A 20,811-nucleotide genomic window follows, 5' to 3' on the forward strand; every position below is an offset into this window, starting at 1 on the left:
AGCCAGTCAGTGCGTTACCAACGAGTTCTCAGTTCGCAAGTTACGAGCTACAGACGCGTGTGCGATAACCAGTGATAACCAGTTATATCTGGAGTGTGTAATTCAGGGAGACTTGTATAGCTCCCGCGTTATTAGTACGTGAAGACAAGTGAAGATCGTGTTAAGAGACTTTGTTGTAGGGTTTGTAGAGAGTGGAAACCCGTAATATTGTGATAATTAATTGTAGCCGTTATTGGTAGATTGTTAAATAAACCAACTAACCATCTCTACGGCGTCTACAGTAACGAAACACGTTACAATATATATCATGGCGCCTGAGGCCATATCAACAGCGTACTTCATACAGCTCCAGTCAGACTGTGTGTCTTTATATTTATCCTCCCGTCGTTGCTACGCAAAGGCTAGGTAAAATCGTTAGCCCAACAACAATAGAAGAATCTTTGGAGGTTTTTTTTTCTATATGGTTCGTATCATATTAAGCGAAATTAGGCGATCAGTTCTTCCTAGAACTTCTTGTTAATAGTAGTTCTTGTTGTAATTCGAAAGATCTGAAATACAGCGAAATAAACAGCCTAGCAAAGACACTAAATTTGTTTGTTTATCGAAAGAATGAGAACAAAGCCTATTCGTTCTGTGGATTATTTGATCGAATGCCTGCACCAGTTTCAAATGTGAAAGGAACACAGTTTACGACTATTTCTTAGTACAGTTAACTAGTAACAATTATTTACATAAATTACTGCTTCCACCTCTTATTTCAATTGAATAGATGAATGGCTGAAAAGGTCGTTCTGTTTTGTGTTCACTCTTATCACAAGATCCTTTAAAAGCGATGGGTCACAGTACTTTCTACGTAGTTCTTTTCTGTTATTCCAGTTTCTGAACAGCAGTAAAGAGGTCGAAGAAAACTTCATGTTTGGAGCCACACCCCGACTGGAGAGCTCTCATCACACGTACATACAAAGGGATGAACACCGAATCCAGAGTCCCAAAATGACTTCATCCAACTTCTAGAGACCCCACACGAAAAGTTACATGAACTTCTGTAAACTAAAGTTGAAAACGGTGCTGTTGAACAGTACTGCTGTACTTAGGAGAACGAGTAGAACTACTGCGACAGCATTCGACCTGTAAACCAATGTTAGACCTACAGGCCAAACGAGGTGAAGATTCATACTGTGAAGTTCTGGGTTCGGACGCTGTGCATAACAAGGCGTATCGTATGAGATGTGTCACAACTCAGAAGACCACAATAAGAATAACATTATCATACAGACTAACTAACCATATGGAGCTAAGTCCTTCTAGCAGCAAGTCGTTCAGCTACTCAAAAATTTCCAAAAACACAAATTGTGTGGTCATGCACATTCTCAAAATTTTTCTCCGTTTCTGCCCCAAGCACTGTAGTAGGCATTAACGCTTCATGAGTTACAGAAGTTAAATTAATGTGAACTTTGTTAAAGAAGCAGAGGGTACGAGGGAATTATTTCGCTCCACCGACCGTGATCAATTTCCTCATTTTCCCGCAATATATCTGAAATGTTTCTGTGTTAAGCGGAATTTTGTAACTATTCACTATATTAAAACTTAAATCTATAGCCGTAAAATACTCTGAAACTGTTTAAGCAACTATCTTCCCTAATGAAATTAGCAAATTACTGAACAGTATATAGATAGTAATATGAAACTTGAATGTCAGATATTAAAATTAAAGTTGTTCCTTTGCCTAAAAAATCAAACAGTTTGCCATGGAGACGCACTGGTGAGTGGAGATATAGCTCAAACCTTCTTGACCCCTTCAACAGATCAAGGTGGTTGTCAGCTTCACGCCTCTGTACACATTGGATAAGAAGATGGGTGGACCCCAGATTCGATCTGGACGATACGGAGAAGAGAGAAATCTCTTGCCCCTGTCAGGAATCGAGGCCTGACCGTCCAGGTCGTAGACTGTCGCTATATCAATTGAAGTATCCTGGCTCTTACATGGACATGTTTCCCGCGGAAGAGTTCCATAGTTTCTAAATCCATACATATTTAACGACTGTTTCTGAAATCCACGGATTACAAATCAGCAGATACGAGAGTAACTTTGAATGATGTAATGGGAAGGAAATTCAAGGATGACGTGGTTGTTTATTTTAAGCTTAAATTACGATTTTGTTCGAAGGACTAAGAAAACTTTCTGAAAATATTAATCAATACAGGCGGTCTCCGGAATCGAATTCAAAATTCCCAGATATTAATAAATAACTTCTGAATTGCAGCGTTCGGTCAATTCACAATAATATCGAAGTGATCACATTCAAGTCTTGAAGAGGTTTCTATTTTTCCATTCAATTATATAAGTTTCTTAATATATACTTTCGAAAAAAATTAAAACAAGAAAATGTGTTGTCATACTAACTCCTGAACCAACACCAAGGTCTGCCGTAACTTCAGTTTCGGCCAAGAAAAAATATCGTCAAGTTTTCTGCTGATGGTCTACCCTCGACCTTTAGTATCAAAGAAGAAGCCACTTTTGTGCGTCACCTTCTTCTTCTTCTTGAAGGGTACCGGCCCCTGGCCTCTTTCCGACCTCAAGAGAACACGTCCTTCCATCCAGCCACGGGTCGTCCGATACTTCTGTATCCTCCGGGTCTACAATTTAGTAAAATCTTTGGAAGTCCGTCTGTTGTCATTCTTAAAATATGTTCGTACTAGTTCTCCTTTCGCCTTTCTGTTCCCCAGTTAAATTTTATATTTTCAATTCTGAACGTAGTATATGTACTTTTTTGCTCTAGAAGAGTGTTTCAGCGGGTCATAGTAGCAGCACGATATAAGGCATGAACAGTTTTCGCTCGCTCGGACGCTGAGGTCGTGGGTTCCAATCTCACTAAGGGCATGGATGTTTTGTGTGTGTATGCGTTTATTCTGTATTTGTATTGTCCTGTGTTTAGGTAGCGTCTTTGTGACGGGCTGATCAGTCGTCCAAGGAGTCCTACCGCCTGTGAAAAACGATTAAAACAAACAAAGTCCCTGGCTTGAGTACGCAAGCGAACTATACCGACCAAGCGACAGCCGCTTGTCGGCGAATTTAGTGCCAATTTTAGCGGGTATGGAGTGTCACGTGGTCAGGGTAACGAATTCTCACGACCGTTAATCTCGTTTTTCTAGACCGGAGCCGCTATTTCCTTGAAATAGCTCCTCAGTTATCCTCACGAGGCTGAGTGGACCCCGTTCCAGACCCACTACTTCTCAGAAAATCTGGTAACGCCGGGAATCGAACTCGGACCTCTGGATCTGTAGGCGATTACGGAACTCAATAAGAGGCCTGGACCCTGAATTGGTTGGAATAGACATTGAAGGAAAGCAGAGCATATCTAGGTACCAAACGTAAGAAATTCATTGCTAAAACCTTTCAGCCTAAAATCAAATACCAAAACCGTATTCTTACGAGTTCGCATATTTAAATGCATAGACGTTCCTTGTAGGACGTTTTTGGTTTTACGAACGCGAGTAGGAAGTTTATTTTACCCAACCAGACCAGTCAATACTGTCGAAGCCAGGAGATGGCTTTCTAAGAATCTCTCTCAACAATGTAATTTGGGTTTTGCTGCCAGCTCGAGCAGCATTGCAGATTCTCACGTGCATGTCCTTCTACTTGAATATGAGGTGCTCTCGACCCGCCGGCCCACAAGGATAGAACTATTCTCAGTTCTTGTGTAGGAGGCAGGGACACTCCTGGCCTCGCATATAAATTTCCTTCTCAGCTAGAACAACAGCCTCCAGCGACAAAGTTCATTTCACCTTCGTGATGGCCAGGGTGAAGCGGTGTAAAATTCCAGATCGGATCTTTATAAAGAACATCTTGACCGTTGCATTCTACTAATGTGCAGGGTAAAAGGTAAAGTTTCCCCGGTGCTTAATTAATTAAGCATCTCACCATGACGACGTATCGCGAAGTGGAGGTACAGCTCCACCATTTTTAATCTTGGCACTGGATAAAAGTGGTTACCCTCAAACTACGGCCACTTTAGCCTCAGGAAAGACTACCCCCCATTCAGTATTCGTTGAATACCAATTTGAGTGGGGCCCAGTGGCGGTGTGGACGCTGTGGAGAAAAAATCTCTTGCCTCGAACCCGGGCCTTTCAGCCCGTAGTTCGTCGTTATACCGACTGAGCTATCCCAATCCTTTAATAAATATATATAATCTTTTGTGTCTTTCACTTTTCGAGAGGCAAACAAACATAATGAAGGTAGCAATTTATATAAGTTGTAAATATATTATTGTTAGGACTAGTGGCGAGCGTTGATATTAAAATTAAGTAGTTAGAACCAATTAAAATAAATTTAAATAATCATGTTGTCTTGTTAAAAGAAGTCTGTAGTGACGGTGTTCTTAATGGCTACTACAGTTCTCATCTTTGTAAAGTATTCCTAATGTAATATCAATTTGCAACTTAAAGAAGACCATTCACTAACTCATGGAGTCGAGCTCTTATGGGGAAGCCACCAATTAAGCAGCTACTCAAAAACTTTCCAGCATTTTATGGAACTCGAAAATTCATTTCCGCATTTATAAGAGCCCTCCACTGGTCCCCATCCTAAGCCAGATGGATCCAGTCCATACCATCTTATTCTATCTCTCTAAGATCCATTTTAATATTGTTCACCCACCTACGACTTGGTCTTCCTAATGGTCTGTTTTCTTCCGGCTTTCCCACCAATATCCTTGGTGCATTCCTCTTCATCACATTCGTGCTACATGAGCTGTCGCTGATCTACACACTTTACAGTTCACCGTTATACACGCATAGTCGTATCCTGGCAACGGATTTATAACAATCTCACTGTCACTTCAAATAACAAATGGAATCTTCTTGTCACAGCCTAATTCCTTTCTTGCCATTATTCTGCAGCTGCCAATTCCGAAGACTCGACTCAGTTCCATTTCTCATCTCCCAACCTCATATTCGGCAGCCTGGCTTCTCAGAGCTCGACTAACTCAAACGATCTTCTTTGTCCTTTTTAATCCCTCGGCACGGACCACGAAGAAATCACAGCTTCTCTATTGCTGAAAAGCCGTGTCTACGCCACAGTTGAAGAGCAGCTGAAATTATTCAACTGTTGCTTGCGTATTCGTTGCCGAGGGAATGTGTTCATAGAGCAGTTGTCTAACTATGGAGGCCTCCTCTGATTTCACTATTCCGGCTTTCAGACGTCATGTCACAATATTTTGCGTGATTTATTTCTGACAGTAGGAACATCGCCTGTTCTGGCTGAGATCTTTCAAGGCTTTCCTTAGTTCCTCCAGGAAAATTGAGACGTTACCCCCATAAAGCTACGAATGCTTCCATTTAAATCCTCTCCAATTCCTTCTCAATTAACATCCTATCACTCAAAGGTATACAGTTCGAGACTCGAACAGCGGCGGTAAACAAACCTTGGAAAATATCTTAAAGTAAATGGAATTTAAAGACCGAAATGTCTTTGATCCAAATGGGGCAATGTTAAACTTCATTCTTTTATACTCGTACTTTTCGCATCAGGAGAAACATTTCGAAATTTTTGTTGCTTATTGTTCTGAATCGTAATATTTACGGGTGTTCTCGAATTAAAATATATGTCTCGGTAACATCCAAATATACATGTATATATATATATATATGTGCGTGTGTGTGTGTGTGTGTGTGTGTGTGTGTGTGTGTGTGTGTGTGTGTGTGTGTGTGTGTGTAAATTTCAATTATGTCCTCAAAATTAAAAACTGCTGATATGTTCTTGGTTAATTCATTTATTTGTAAGATATGAGGTTTTCACGGTGCCACATCCCAGAAGACTGTTTTCTTAATTTATTTGTCTTTTGTTCTTCTGCTCCTTTCCACAGTCCTCACTGAAGGCAGTGCGGTCGCCTCCATAGTTTATGCATCTAGCTTCCTTGCTACATTTTTGCCTTTTCCTGCAGTACGGTCGCCTCCACAGTTTATGCATCTAGCTTCCTTGCTACATTTTTGCCTTTTCCTGCAGTACGGTTGTCTCCACAGTTTATGCATCTAGCTCCCTTGCTACATTTTTGCCCTTTCCTGCAGTACGGTCGTCTCCACAGTTTATGCATCTAGCTTCCTTGCTACATTTTTGCCTTTTCCTGCAGTACGGTCGCCTCCACAGTTTATGCATCTAGCTTCCTTGCTACATTTTTGCCTTTTCCTGCAGTACGGTCGCCTCCACAGTTTATGCATCTAGCTCCCTTGCTACATTTTTGCCTTTTCCTGCAGTACGGTCGTTTCCACACGTGAGGCGTCTCTCTCCTACTGCATCTGGTACTAGGTGACCATATCGCGCACGCTTATAGCACAGTTTTATCGCTGGAATAAATGGGTTATCTTTAGAATTGCGTTCCAGGTTACTAATTCATTAGGGAGAGACTGAAGTCCAGGCATACCGATACCGAGGCTTTTACCTTCGCCTCGCTTTCGCTGTTTCTCTCTGCCTTTGTGCCTCATGCTGGTATGTTCTTCTGTAGTTTCTGCAGGCTCTTTGCCCCGGCGAAGTGGAGGAATGGATTCTCGGTTCAGATCCTCTCTAGAAGCTCCTCAGTGTTGATATCCAGCGGAATACCTCAGATGATTCCCTTTTTAACTACCACTCTGGCCCCAGTGAACGCTTCTAACTTGTTTCCCTTAATCCCTACACAATCTACCAGACTGCTTGTCATATTGCGCTAGTTGAATGGCTACTGTCCAGAGTCGTCTGGAGTCATGGAAAATTCTGCAGTAGTGAATATTAACATATTTTTTTTTCCTGCTTGACTTTCCTGTACTTCGCTTTCAGCTGTTATCAAGCATTATAGTATATAAAATGAATTAATATAAAAGGCCACAACTGCGAAAATAAACACTATATAACACTTTATTTCCATTACTATTATCACTTCTGCCTGCAGAATGCAAATCCTATCACCAGGAAAACTAATTTTAAGAACTGATTCTGCTATGGAGCTTGGCTGACATGTAAGAAAATTGTATGCAGTTAGGAGGAGGTGGATCAACATAACCACTGCTGTTGTTGAAGCATTTGCAGCGGTAACTGTAGTATTACCAATAGCAGTAGCACGTGCTAAAATAAATGGGATATATAACACGCTAAAATGCTAAGAAATACCTTCCTACGCAACTAAATTATGTCATAAACATTATTATGCAGAATGTAGTGACAGTTTGTCTTCAAAATGAAATACTCTACCATTCCTGAAAACATTTAGGTTCAAAGTTACGTATGAACATCAGAAACGTTAAGCCAATCTAATATGCTCAATATAATAATTTTGAAGCTAGTTGAAAATAAAAACTATAAATAAAAAAAAATCCCTGCAAACAAATTAAATAAGGACAGAAAATTTCGCTGTATAATTGCATACGATATTTGGATTAAAGTAACTTTTAATAATTTAATTGGTTGTGTAATATAGCTTAGATGATGTTCCCTTCAACAGGGGTATAGTAACAAAAGAAAACAGATTTTAAATCAATTCTGATATTCGTATGCTGATTCCAAGAAATTTCCATCATGTAACAGCTCTGTTCTTTGAACTCTGAACCAAAACAGCACATTTTTAATTCTGTATTTCCTCTCAGTGTTCTTGTTAAATTTTACCAACAGCAGATTTAGAATCCGATAATTTATTATCGAATAAAAATTTATTATCTTGAAATAAATACATCATTTTAAGTTACGTATAAAGTGATATATATTTTCATGTGTGTTTACATAAAATAAATAGAGAATACCAAAAGCATTATGCCAGTTTTACTATAGGCTTACCCGGATTAGTCAAAACAACTTATATCCTACATGCTAACGAAACAGGAGAAAATTTGTTGTGCTGGGTTATCATCCGCATATTCATACATCTTGTCATTTTGCGAGGTCTTCACTCATTTTCTTCGTAATTTCCGCAAAATAAACAGCGACTTGAATGTAAAAGAGAAGGTAACCAAATGTAATTATTTCTCCTTCCAGACGTGATTTCATGCAACGGAAACATGATGTACATCCGAGCCCAACAGAACATAACCAAGATGCTGCTCCTCGTATCCTCAGTGTTCATACTGCTGAACCTACCAAGGTGAGGTTTTACACATCGCCGTGCATGGCTGGCAACTTCTTTGACAGAAGTGTAATGCGGAACAGTATAAGTGAAGTGGTCAATCTTATGCGACATTACGCTATGCAGTCCGTCGCAGTGACCCGAAACATTTGTGCTTTTCAAATTGTGGTCTTGGTTGTGACATCACATAATCATGTAGGAGAATATCAGCGTTTCGGAGGAACATGCTGTTTCTGCATTCAGAGTGGAGGTATGTAGGGTGAGAAGCCGTTTGGATTACATAAGTAGGTTGTGAATATCACCATTCAGAAACATGAGAGTGGGAAGGGAGATACAATCTACAACAGGAAAACAGAAACTGTTAACAAGAAAATTACCCTTTCCAGGGCCTTCATAGTCTTCCCCAAAACTGCGAAAAAGTGCGACATTTTGGGACCATTGCGGAAGGGAAGTATAAGGCGACAAGAACAGCCATTTTTTTCGAGAGGGTGGGTAGAAAAGTGTCCTTTCAGGATGGTGTAGCTATCTTGACCTAGGACAAATGTTTTTCCTCCTTTCCTTTGGGGAGTTGATAGGAGGCTTTCACGGCTCACTCAAGGAGAACCTAGTGGATTCCTCACCTTATAAACTTCGACTATGAAGACAGAAACAACTTGCTTCCTCGAAGATCGGTAAGCTCGTACAAGCCAGAAGCCCATAACATGAGCAACTATCACAATGTAAATGTAAACATTAATATAATATATGAGGTTCTCAGAGCGATGATTATGACTTGAATAATTTTACCGAGTAGGGACACGCATCAAGCAGTGACTGTTTGATTGTTTGCTTCTTCAGCTTACTCTTCAATCCTGAAGATGGAGGTAGTATGTTCCTCAAAACATCGTCAAAATTACACTAGGTTGCACTGTATAATATCACAAAAGACATTTAAATTTAGTTCTTCGGTGAAACTGACAATCATAAATGAGTGATGCAACCCGGTTCTTGAGAACTGAATTTGCCTCTCCCTGGACTATAGACATCGGGAAAAATAAAATGCAAAAACGTCATTATATGTATAAGCTGAATAAGACTAGTGTACTACAGAAGCATCCTACACGCCGTACTACTGCTTCTGGTCGTAAGACCCGATCCTGTTGTGTGGGAAAAGAAAAACGGACGAGTACAGTAATCTTGCTCCAAGACTTCAGATAGAAGGATTATGAGTATGTGTGCCGGCGGTACATTCGGTACCATACCTAAACGATCCCTGCCGCAATATCGCCCAACGATCCACCCCGTTCATGCTCTTTCATGCTCCTTCAGATGCTTCTGCTAACAGGCAATTTTCCTTCTGGAGAACACTGCGTCACTCGCTATTCCTGTAACCCAAACCCTTCTAAACAAGAACTCTGGAAGTGAGAACACGGAATATCACTCTCAGAAGCCCTTGAGAATGTATTACTAGAAAGATAAATGTACAAATAGAAAGAATGTTTGTTTGAGAAACCAGACCTGAATTGCAAAGTGAGATCTTTGTGGCAAAATTTAAAATAAAATCTGGCACAAAGATAGAAAATTCACATAGCCGACATACGAGTACATAGCCTTCAGTCTAGTTATATATCCTAATTACAAGCTCGTAAATACTAGCGAAAAAACAAACAGAAATATGCTACATCTGAGGTATCACGGCGGCGACATGATCTCTGGATTTTAACATCTTGTAGTTGGGTAGATCCCACAGTCGTTTCGGAAAAACATATCGCCTCCATCTTCCGTATATTTTCTTGTCGCCTTCTTATTTCTTGTTTGGTTTATTGTTCGGCCATGAATATGAAGACAATAAATTCTTCGGAAATTTCGGTAGATTTCTGCCGAACTATACGACGTTAGAAGTCAGAAAATTGTACTCGTCATAGTTGCCAGTGTTTGCTGAAGCGGCGAACAAAGACAATACGAAATTAATTGCATCTGAAAATAGTTCGGTGCGTATAATTAGTAAAACATCATATTTCTGCTACACGGAAAACAATAATAAATACGCCAGTTTATATGAAAAAAAACTAGCATATATGTGACAAAATTTAAAAATAAATATGAATTCACTAATAAAGTAAAAACTGAAGAAAAAAATCGATACCGCAGCTAACTAAATAACAACTTTGTCCTTTGAGCTATTACATTAAATCATGATTAATTATAAATTTGAGTTGGTCCATAGTTTAAAAATTTACAACTTACAGAACTCATGCTTGCCGATTATAGTAGCCGAGCGGTCTAAGGCATGCACTGTCTTCGCTTGCTCGGAAGCCGGGATCGTGGGTTCGAATCCCACTCAGGGCATGGATGTTAGTGTGCGTTTTTCTGTGTTTGTGTACAGGTAGAGGCCTTGTGACGAGCTGTTCACCCGCCCAAGGAGTCCTACCGTATGTATAAGATCTAGTAAACCGAAGTGAAACGGAGAGTTTCATGGAGGCAGGCCTAGGGCCAAATGAGGGCTGTAGCGCCAATGAGAAAAAAAAAATCTCATGCTTAGATTAAATTTAATTATCATGTATATGCAGAAAGCACATGAATGAACAACTGTGAATACGTTGCTGTTTAATTTTATTTCATTTCATGCCAATTTGTGATTCCATCTCCCAGAAGAATAAACACACTTCTGCAGTGCATATAACAAATCTCCGTGGAACAATATACACACCCATAAAAACTTCTTTGTAGCTAATTTGACGCTTCCAGGCCATGCATATGGAAATGATTACGTCCCTTGGAGAATTCTCTAGAGCAGGGGTTGGAAAAACAGGACGCAGATAATCAATCCGAATCACAGACATGTTCAAATACCATCAACACATTTATATTTTCTCAAGCACAGGAATTACATACTATTTGAAAGATAAAAATACAAAAAGTTTTGGCGTCCATATTACACATAGATCTTATTTGCGGTTTTCATTTACTACATTTATATCTAGAACCGGATATCAGAAAATCGAAAGTCACCTTCTATAGACTCCTTTCAACCCTTTCCTTGCTGGCTGCGTCACTCTTAACCACACGTGTAAGACGTGTCTGAGTACAGTGAGAACATCAATCAATAACGAACATTGCGCATCCGGGCTAATGACTCGGTCTAACAATTGGAGGATTTAATGTTCTCACGGCGGTAGTTATGAAGACTTCTATCTTCTGGGATATAATAGCGTGTATTCCATATAAATTCAACAGACGTTTCGGAGGAATATGTGACCTCCATCTTCAGGGCAGAAAAATAAGCCAAGCAACAAATCAGTATGAAGCAGATAGCAAGTGGAGCTCTACTCAGTACCTAATTCATGCTGGTCTCTTGAGTGTCTTATTCTTCGGCCCTGTTGACTTTCAATAGACTACATGGTGTTACAGTCCAGAAGACAGAACTCTTCAGGCCTAATATATATTGTAGCATGTAGACCCGCTGCTAAGTAATTACTCTCTAAACAACGGCCGTTGCTAGGTAATGGCAGCAACAGATGGACTAACTGGGAAGAGGTGTTGGGATAGGCGTTATTTGTGCCGTCTGTGTGGAGGTGTTATAAGCAGGACAAGCTTAGAATTTAGTTCGTTGTGAGACAGTCGCTGGCGAGTTAGGTTGTGAACAGGGAAGCTGAGGAAGCAATGGCTTTTGAAGCCGTTACCAGGCGACAACCGGTGAAGATACAGCAGACTCAGAAGACTCGGTGCACGCTGAAGTGGAGTGAAGTGGAGTGAAGTGGAGTGTGGAATATATACAGCGCTGTAATTATTTGTAGTTACGTTCTGCAAGGATCCAATAAATCCAATTACCAAACCAAACCCCGTATTTTTCAAAGCCTCTGGCCCTGGCCTCTTATTCAGTTCTGAAATCATCTTCACAGACGGTAGGACTCCAAACACATATACAGTCACTAAAATAACGTGACAATATCTTTGGCACATCTGCAAATTTTATTATGTGAGGATAACTGGTAGAAATTTAATACCGGGTGTCCGGATGAAAGGTATCCAAAATATAAAAAAAAAAGAATATATATCTCGGAAACTGTCATATACGTATCCGGTTTATGTCATCGGAAAGAAAAACTCTAAAAGTTTTTTTTTTCCCCCTTTCATGCCCGGCTTACGCTCAAGCGCCCCCACATTTCTGCCCCCATGTTAGGAATCACCTGGGCAGAGAGATGGCTATGAGATGGATCAGCAGAGATGAAGCAATTGCTTGGCCTCCTAGGTCGCCAGATTTAAACCCAGTGGATTTTATTTCTGGGGTTATGTGAAGAACATTGTCTACCAAGGTTAAGATCAATGAGCTTCAACAAATGAAATCCCGAATAAGGGACGCTGTGGTTACGGTAACACCAAACATGCTTCAAACCTGGATATTTGTCGTGCCACCAAGGGGGCCCACATTTAAATTTATTGAAAAAGTTATATACTCAGAAAAAACTCTGATAGTTTCCCTTTGTAATGGTGTCACAAATTAATGTGTAAAATAAATTCTTTCTGAGATATAATGATTTTATTTTGGGTAGCTTTCATCCGGCGACCCTTTACTTATATTAATTACAGAATGTTTCTGTTGGGGCTCGCCTGACCATGAAACAAAGAACATAAGCTGCATGTATCTAGAGGGGGACCGAATGCACGTCAGGTAACTTACGGCGGGACTCTTAGTAGCGAGGCGGATTAGCAGCAGTAGTATACAACTAACTCGCTCATTCTTCCATATCCGGATAAATATATTCCAGAAATTATTTGGCTTTTTATTCGGATCACCTCACATATTGGGGTCGACAGTTTCAGAGGTATACGCAGCACGATTAAAATTATTTTCAGCAGTTAAAGAAATTACATATGCATTCGTCTGTATCGGGCTGAAAACTGTTGCTTATAAGCCGAGTAGCGTTTAAATTTACGTGTAAAATGGCGATCGCAAAAAAAAAAATGGAAATTCTAATATTTCCTTTGGCTTCGGACAACATACATACATACATACATAGAATATTACCGGAGGGAGGGAATGATGTTCCTTCGGGAAATCTATACGTGATACTATATGATTGCATGTAGAATAAATTTGCGTGCTTTAGTCCACTTTCCTTCCGTAGAGAAAAGAGTAGGATTATGAGATCGCCATGTCGTCTCTATGTATATGTATCCAATTTCAAATTTCGAACCAGTTCATCGATTTTCACGGAACTTGATATGAACCTTTCGCCATCTGAGACTACCCCAAATCTACAACTTCCTGTAATAATGGTTACAAATACGGCAGAAGCGTGAACATGTGAGGCGAATGCATTACTAAATTTAGATTGCTCGAATGACGTATTGACTCGGTATCTTGTGCAGGCAACCCAACGAAAGAAAGGTCCTGTGCAAATATGTTTGAATTTCGCCTAGACATGTGAATAAGAGAGGCAGATCACAGTGGCCGCTCAGTGCAGTGCAGTAAAATGGAGCGAGTTGGTCAGTGAGTGAGTTAGAGCCCTGCTGCGGTACGGTCCTTGTGAGCTGTTGCTGTTAGAAGCTGGTAGCTGAGGCACGGGGATAGTTCAGGAATCCAAAGGAAAGGGAATGTCCGCCGTTGGAAGCCATTGCCAGATAACGACTTGTGAAGACGAGAAGACTTAATGCGTGCTTGAGTGAATTGCTGACTGTGTGAATCAGTGATAGCGCTGTAGGTACTTCTAGTTACACTTGTAAGTTTTCAATAAACTAAATTATCAATCAATACCTTGTCTATAGTCACTCATACACGTGACAATAATAATGTGACGTGCATACCCTTTGCTAGGCAACGACTCAGTAAACAAATTTCAGTGGAAGCAAACGCACGAAACAATAGGACATCCACTGCTTGGTAACGGATCAGTAAACACTCCCCCTTGACAGTATAGACTATGTTTTCTGCATAGTTTGTGCAAAGTGGTTATAAAGAAATGTTCAGCAGCACGAGCAGAGTGAAATGAGGAGTCGAGTCTTCGGAATTGGCAGGTGCAGAATAAAGGCAAGAAAGGAAGTAGGCTACGCCAAGAAGATTTCATAGTTGAGTTGAAGTGAAAGTGAGACTTTTATAAATCCGTTTTCAGGATACGACTAGTGAAGACTGAGAATCCTAGTGCGTGTGTAACTGTGTATGTATAACAGCAATAGCTGTGTTGCCTGTAGTCCCAAGTTGTGAATGTATAAGGTGCAACAAATACAACCATCCAATCCAGAACCCGTCTTATAGTCACGCGAAACCCCTACACGTGACAATAATAATAATAACAACAACCACTCTTTCTTAATTACAATTAATACAGCGCTATCGCTGATTTACACAATTTACAGTTCACAGTTACACATGCACTAGGGTTCTAAGTCTTCACTAGTCGTATCCTCGTAATGGAACTGAAAGTCTCACTGTGGCTAAATTTTCTGACTACACGCTAAGTCTTCACATTCTTCTTCAACTACGAATTTCCCGTGGTCATCTCCTAACGAGACCAGAATTTGTAGCGCCGATGGTCTTCGAGATAACTCCTCTGCACGGACAGCACGGAAAACACCATCTTCTATTGCTACGGATGCGTGTTTACAGCTTCGTTGCCTAGCAACAGACGTCCTATTGTTCCGCACGTTTGCTTCTGTGGGACGTGTTTACCAACCCGTTGCCTAGCAATGGATGTATATGTAGTAGTAGTAGTAGTAGTAGTAGTAGTAGTAGTAGTAATAATAATAATAATAATAACAATAATTATAATAATTTCGCGAAGTTAGTATCCATGTGCAGTTTTACCCTCTGCTTAAAACAGAGAGCAATGCAAAAACGGGTAGACGTGTACGACGTACTCCGCGTCAGGAAGCCTTTCATTTATTCGCGTTGCGCTTTCACATACTGAAATCGATATGAACGATATCCCCTACCAACTACTTCGATCTTAATGTACCTCAACCTCACGCCATGTACCTCGCTTTCACAGTCTTGGCTCCAACTATCTGTAATACAACTATATACGTACTCGTATAGTAGGCCGAGCCCTAGCTCAAGCGTTTAGTCGCTGTCTTCCCACCGCGGCTGCCCGGGTTCGAGCCCGGGTCTGGTCAAGTGGGATTTGTGGTAGACAAAGTGGCGCTGGGGCAGGTTTTCTCCGAGTACTTCGGTTTCCCTTGCCAATCTTCATTTCAAAAATTGCTCCACAACCACCCTCACCTATTATCTGGGGTTGGTACAATAAGCCAGAAGTGGTCGCAGTACAAGGGACTTAGTCCCACCCCACTAGCAATAAAAGAAAATATACGTATAGTTCGAGAGTCGGGATAGCGTAGTCGGCTAGTGACTGGCTACGAGCTGGACGACAGAGAGGTCGGAGTTCAATTCCCGGTAGGGTCAAGAATTTTCTCTTCCCCAATTCGTCCAGACCAACACTGGGCTCCACCCAACCTCCTACCCAATGGATAGCGGGGGCTCTCTCCCCGGCGGTAAAGCTGCCGGGTCGTCAACCTGACCATTCACTTCCAACTAGTGCCGAGGTCAACAAAATATGGATCTATACATCCACTCCCCCATACGTCTTCATGGCGTAGTGTTTAATTAGTTAAACGCAGGGACAAATTTACTTACTTTTAAATGTAGTTCGACTTATTTAGATCAGTACATGGACAGTCGTAAATAAACAGTGCATGTGTATAAACTTTAAGCCAATCAATCAATCAATCTGAAACGGTACTGGAAGAAAAACGTGCCTGAGTTTATATCAACATATAAAATTCCTTGGAGACGACAGAACCGTGCATTTTGAGAAAGTAAAACAAAACATGCCATATGCATATTTACGTATCTACTTCAAGCCTATAATTAGGGAAGTACTTAAAGTGAATAACAACATTTTCACATAGGCTATTCAGTTTTCAATAGCAGCTTTTCAAAAAGAGAAGCAACAGATACACATAAAAACGCTGTACTCTTAAGGGTAATTTTTCTTAATTAGGTAGCAAATTTGCACCGTATCTCCAAAATTAATGATGCTACACATATGAAACAAAGTATGTTTTATGACCGTGCCATGCTCAGGCGGTTAGATGCCGGATTCCCACCACTGCGGTCAGGGTTCCAGCCCAGCTCAGGTCATGCGGAATTTGTGGTAGACAAAGTGGACCCAGGCAGGGTTTCTCACAGTACTTCGGTTTCCCCTGCCAATTCTCATTCCACCGACTGCTCCACGCTCCTCTTCATTTATCATCCAGGGTTGTTACAACAGGCCAAACAGTGGCCGACGTAACAAATGGACTCCGTCTCACCCACCCCAAGGAACCGAAAACTAAAGAAAAAGTATACTATATAGGAGGCTGAGGGAAGATTATTTTTAATCGATTTATTTCTCAGTTCTTCTGAGTATACGTTGTAGCTCTGACAACAATCTCGAGGTAAAATTGTGGATTTAAAGCTGCCTGGCCCACTCGGTCACCTCATTTTACCAGAACAGGCTATTTGGGGGGGGGGGATATCTCACGAATCAGTTGTACCGGCCCTTCCTACAAAGAACCCTTCACGAATTGCTAGCAACAACTGTCGCGCTGTTGCATGCAGACTCACTTGCTGGAGAAACTTCTGTACAGATGGGACATTATCAGCATTAAGGAAGGGAACCACAAATAACATCTGTGGGACTAGAGGAAAATATCTGTTTTCACTAGCATAATGCATATTAGAATGATCAAGTCAAGGAGGATGAGGTGGGCAGGGCATGTAGCACGAATGGGGGAGAAGAGGAATGCATATAGGATGTTGTTGGGAAAGCCAGAAGGAAAGAGACCACTAGGAAGACAAAGACGTAGGTGGGTGGACAATATTAAAATGGATCTTAGAGAGATAGGATGGGATGGTATGAATTAGATTGGTCTGACTCAGGATATGGACCAGTGGAGCGCTCTGGTGAGCACGGTAATGAACCTTCGGTTACCATAAAATGCTGAGAAATTCTTGAGTAGCTGCAGAACTGGCGGCTCCTCAGGAAGGGCTCAGCTCCGTGAGTAAGTAAGTGCAACGCATTTTATTATATTCAGCATCCCTTTGCATTGGGGTATCACTCGCTCATTCATTTCTTTCTCTAATACAACCACAATCTCTCTTTTATTTAAAATGACATTAAAATCACACCAACTGCAACATGTTTCCACCGCACTTGGCCGTCTTCTGGCAACTGTTCAATGCGACAGTTTTAGTAAGTGTATAAAATTGGCTTCCAACCGCGGCGGTCCGGGTTCGATCCCGGGTCTGGTCAAGTGGGATTTGTGGTGGACAAAGTGGCGTTGGGGCAGGTTTTCTCCAAGTACTTCGGTTTCCCCTTCCAATCTTCATTCCATCAAATTCTCCATCATCATAATCACCAGGGGCAGGCTGCAATAGGCCAATCATTGGCCGCCGTGTCGAGTAGACCCAGTTGGACTCGACCCCCCCCCCCACTAAGCGAATTTTTAAAAAGTGTATAACATCAAAATTTTATTGACGGGATTGAAGAAAACCACGAAATTCTGTCACGATAGGCGGCCTCCAAGCCGATATCCCACAACGAGACCTCAGGAACATGAAGGATCTCTAACCTCTACATCACGACATTCATTAAACAAGCAGATGAGTCCTCTGTATGGACGAAAACCGAGGATCTCCTTTAAAGTGCACTGGTCCTGGCCCTAACCCTTTGTTTGTGGCACCTTAAAGCTTTTATTAATAGCATTAAATGCAGCGAATATAGTGGCCAGGCAGGCGTAATTGATTGGTATCAGCGTTATCTGCAGTAACATTTTGCCATTAACACGATAACATAAACTGACGCGTGTCATCGTCTCCCCGCGACTATCAGAAAGTGAAGCTAACGGTGAGCAATATCTAGATCACAGTCTGCAACCATTACACAGGGTTAAAATACTAAAACTTCCATGAAAATTAAACGTTATCGTCGGAGTTCAGATTATTTCACAAGGCTGATACAACTCCAGAATTTACATAGCGTCAATTAGAATAGGAACATGAACATGAATTTTGAGGAGGTAAGGATACGGAGTTAGATGGTAGATGAAAATACTGTACCGACATTCGCCCGGAGAGACAGAGTAAAACCATCAAAATATATCAGGATAGTTGCTAATTCAAAAGGGATTCGACTCCAGAAATATATATGCTCTATATAAAGATGTGATATTCTGGTATATCACTTACACAATCGCGATTATTATAGTGTTAGAAAAATGGGTTTCAATTTTATATAACTGACGGTGCTAAAAAAGAAATGAGGAGGGTCCTAGTCTCGGTTCCCTAGCTGTTTCGCATTATTTTGGGGGAGGAAAGCGCGTTATTTTACGAAACTGTCAGTTGATTATATAGCGTCAAATGGTAGGATCAGAGATAAATGAATAATTGGAAAGAATTTGGAAGGGAACAGTCATGGCGTAATCAAGATATATTATTCCGGTACTAGCGTGGAGGGACTGACGGAAACCACGAAGTCTCAATCAGAATAGCAGCCGTCGGGGCACGATTCCAAATCCAGCACCTCCCCAATATGATGTTCCACTTCCTCGTTGTGTGTCCACTTTATACATTCGTTTAACATTTTAGATTTTGCATGTCTTTCTGCTTGAAGTCATTAAGACGAAACAACTGTAGTTTGTTAACGAGAATTCCAAAGTGTGAAACACCTCGAGGATATAAATCAATGGAAGACGACAGACAACGGAAACAAACTCAGCTACAGTGTTCATGAGATGTTATTCACACCGATTGATGGGTGTTTGCGTGCAGTTGGGGTGCATCAACGCTCTCCCGTGTATTTCACTGGTATATTTCTTTAGCAAACAGAGACAGAATCCTGAGGCTAAGGCAATACATCATGCCCATTGACAAGTAGAGGCACCTGAATACCTCAGATGGACTAAGAACGCATTTCCGCTCCACACTTTCCTTCTAACTTTATTAACAGTGTCTCAGATTGAGAGTTGCATCTTGTGGGACATAACGCCGTGTAGTCCGTTCAAAATCAAACAGCGTTTCAGAGGAATATGTCGCCTCCATTTTCAGGATTGAAAGAAAGCCGGGCAAGAAACCGCAGTAAGCAGGAGGCCTGTTTTATAATTCGTAACAATTCTAAGCTGTCCGTTACCATTCATTCAGCATCTTTTGCCTTTACGTCTCCAATCTAGAACATGAAGATAAAGTATTCAAAATCTTAATTTAATCTAAGAGTTCTAACTTTTAGGATATATCGCCGTGTAGCCCGTCGAAAGTCAGCAGGGGTTTTGCATAAATGTCGCACCGCGGCGGCCAGGGTGCAATCCCAGGTAAAGTCTTGTGGGATTTGTGGCGGACGAATTATCACGTACCACCGTTATGTCTATTTCGAGGCTGGTACAACAGAACCATTAGTGGGCGTCGCACCAAACGGACTCAGTTTCACCCTACCCCTCAGAATATATACAGGTAGAGAGGTAAAGTTGTTTCCCATGCTTGCTTAAGCGTCACGCCATAATGACGTGTAGATGAGTGGAGGTATAGCTCCACCATTCTTGACATCGACACTAGATAGACGTAAATGGTCAGCTTCATTTCCCGGCCTTGGCAGCATTTTCAGTTCCTTAATTCTATACACAGTCAGTAGAACACCTTGGACGGGGCATCAGCCTGTCACAAGGCCGCTACATAACACACAGAACAATACAAACACAGAATAAACCCACACAGATAACCATGTCTTGAGTGGAATTCGAATCCACGAACCCACTGTTCAAGCGGGTGAAGACAACTCATGCCTAGACCGAAGGCCAATGTGGTCAGCAGTTTTATAATTACTGACGTAAAATTCCCGGTAGCGTCGCAATATAGACTGACAAATTTTACGTGAAAAGGCGTTGTAAGAAATTCCCAGAAATTCTTGTTCAGAATGCTACATGACAGCTTTCTTATTACGGTTCTTTTATTTAAGAATTAACGTTCGCTCCTCAGTTCTTTCACTTGCTAGCATCTCCCGTGTTCTTAACTTTACTTCTTTCTCGTCGTAACTTACGTCACGGATGACGTCGTCCTTAATTACCTTCAGCTTCACACTGGGGCTTCAAGGCGTTACCGCTTTTGATATTCCGTTCGCTTTTCTTCTTCGGTTGGGTCGCACGTCAGTTCTCCTGTTCCGATTTCAGAACTCGTCATTCATCCGAACTTGGGTCTCTCGTTACTCTTTCCTTCCTCTGCATTCATCTGATGTCGGCCTTCTTCTCAGAGCCATGTTTCTTCTTCGTTTTGTTATTGCTAGTGGGGGTGGGACTAAGTCCCTTGTACTGCGGCCACTTCTGGCCTAGTAGTTGTGGAGTAGTTGGTGGAATGAAGATTGGCAGGGGGAACCGAGACACTCGGAGAAAACCTGCCCCAGAGCCACTTTGTCCACCACAAATCCCACTTGACCAGATCCGGGATCGAACCTGGACCGCCGCGGTGGGAAGCCAGCGACTAACCGCTTCAGCTATGGCGCGGCCCTTTCATCTGCTTGGTCTGTTCCTAATATCGTATTTGCTGTCTCGTCAGAAAGTATCGACCGATACTCATTGCATGAGAGGCTGGCTGGGCTCCAAACCCGGTCCGGGAGCTACGCAGAAGAGAAAAATATCTCTCATCTTAGGAATTGAATTCTGGCTCCCCAGCCCGTAGCCCATTATAATTAATATTGTCACGCAGTATGTGTGACTGGGGGGGGGG

General features: G+C 41.5%; 1 protein-coding gene across 1 annotated transcript in view; it reads left to right on the plus strand.

Annotated features, from left to right (window-relative positions):
• The window catches only part of LOC111875750, a 135,581-nt gene that overhangs the window by 91,874 nt on the left and 22,896 nt on the right, over positions 1 to 20,811 (plus strand). Inside the window, exon 3 of the mRNA XM_023872246.2 lies at positions 7,997 to 8,102. Within this exon, the coding sequence (XP_023728014.1) occupies positions 8,007 to 8,102 (96 nt within the window). The 5' untranslated portion in view covers positions 7,997 to 8,006. The remainder of the gene's footprint in view (positions 1 to 7,996; positions 8,103 to 20,811) is intronic.

This window comes from Cryptotermes secundus, unplaced genomic scaffold (genome assembly GCF_002891405.2).
Source record: "Cryptotermes secundus unplaced genomic scaffold, Csec_1.0 scaffold603, whole genome shotgun sequence".
NCBI classification, from domain to species: Eukaryota; Metazoa; Arthropoda; class Insecta; order Blattodea; family Kalotermitidae; genus Cryptotermes; species Cryptotermes secundus.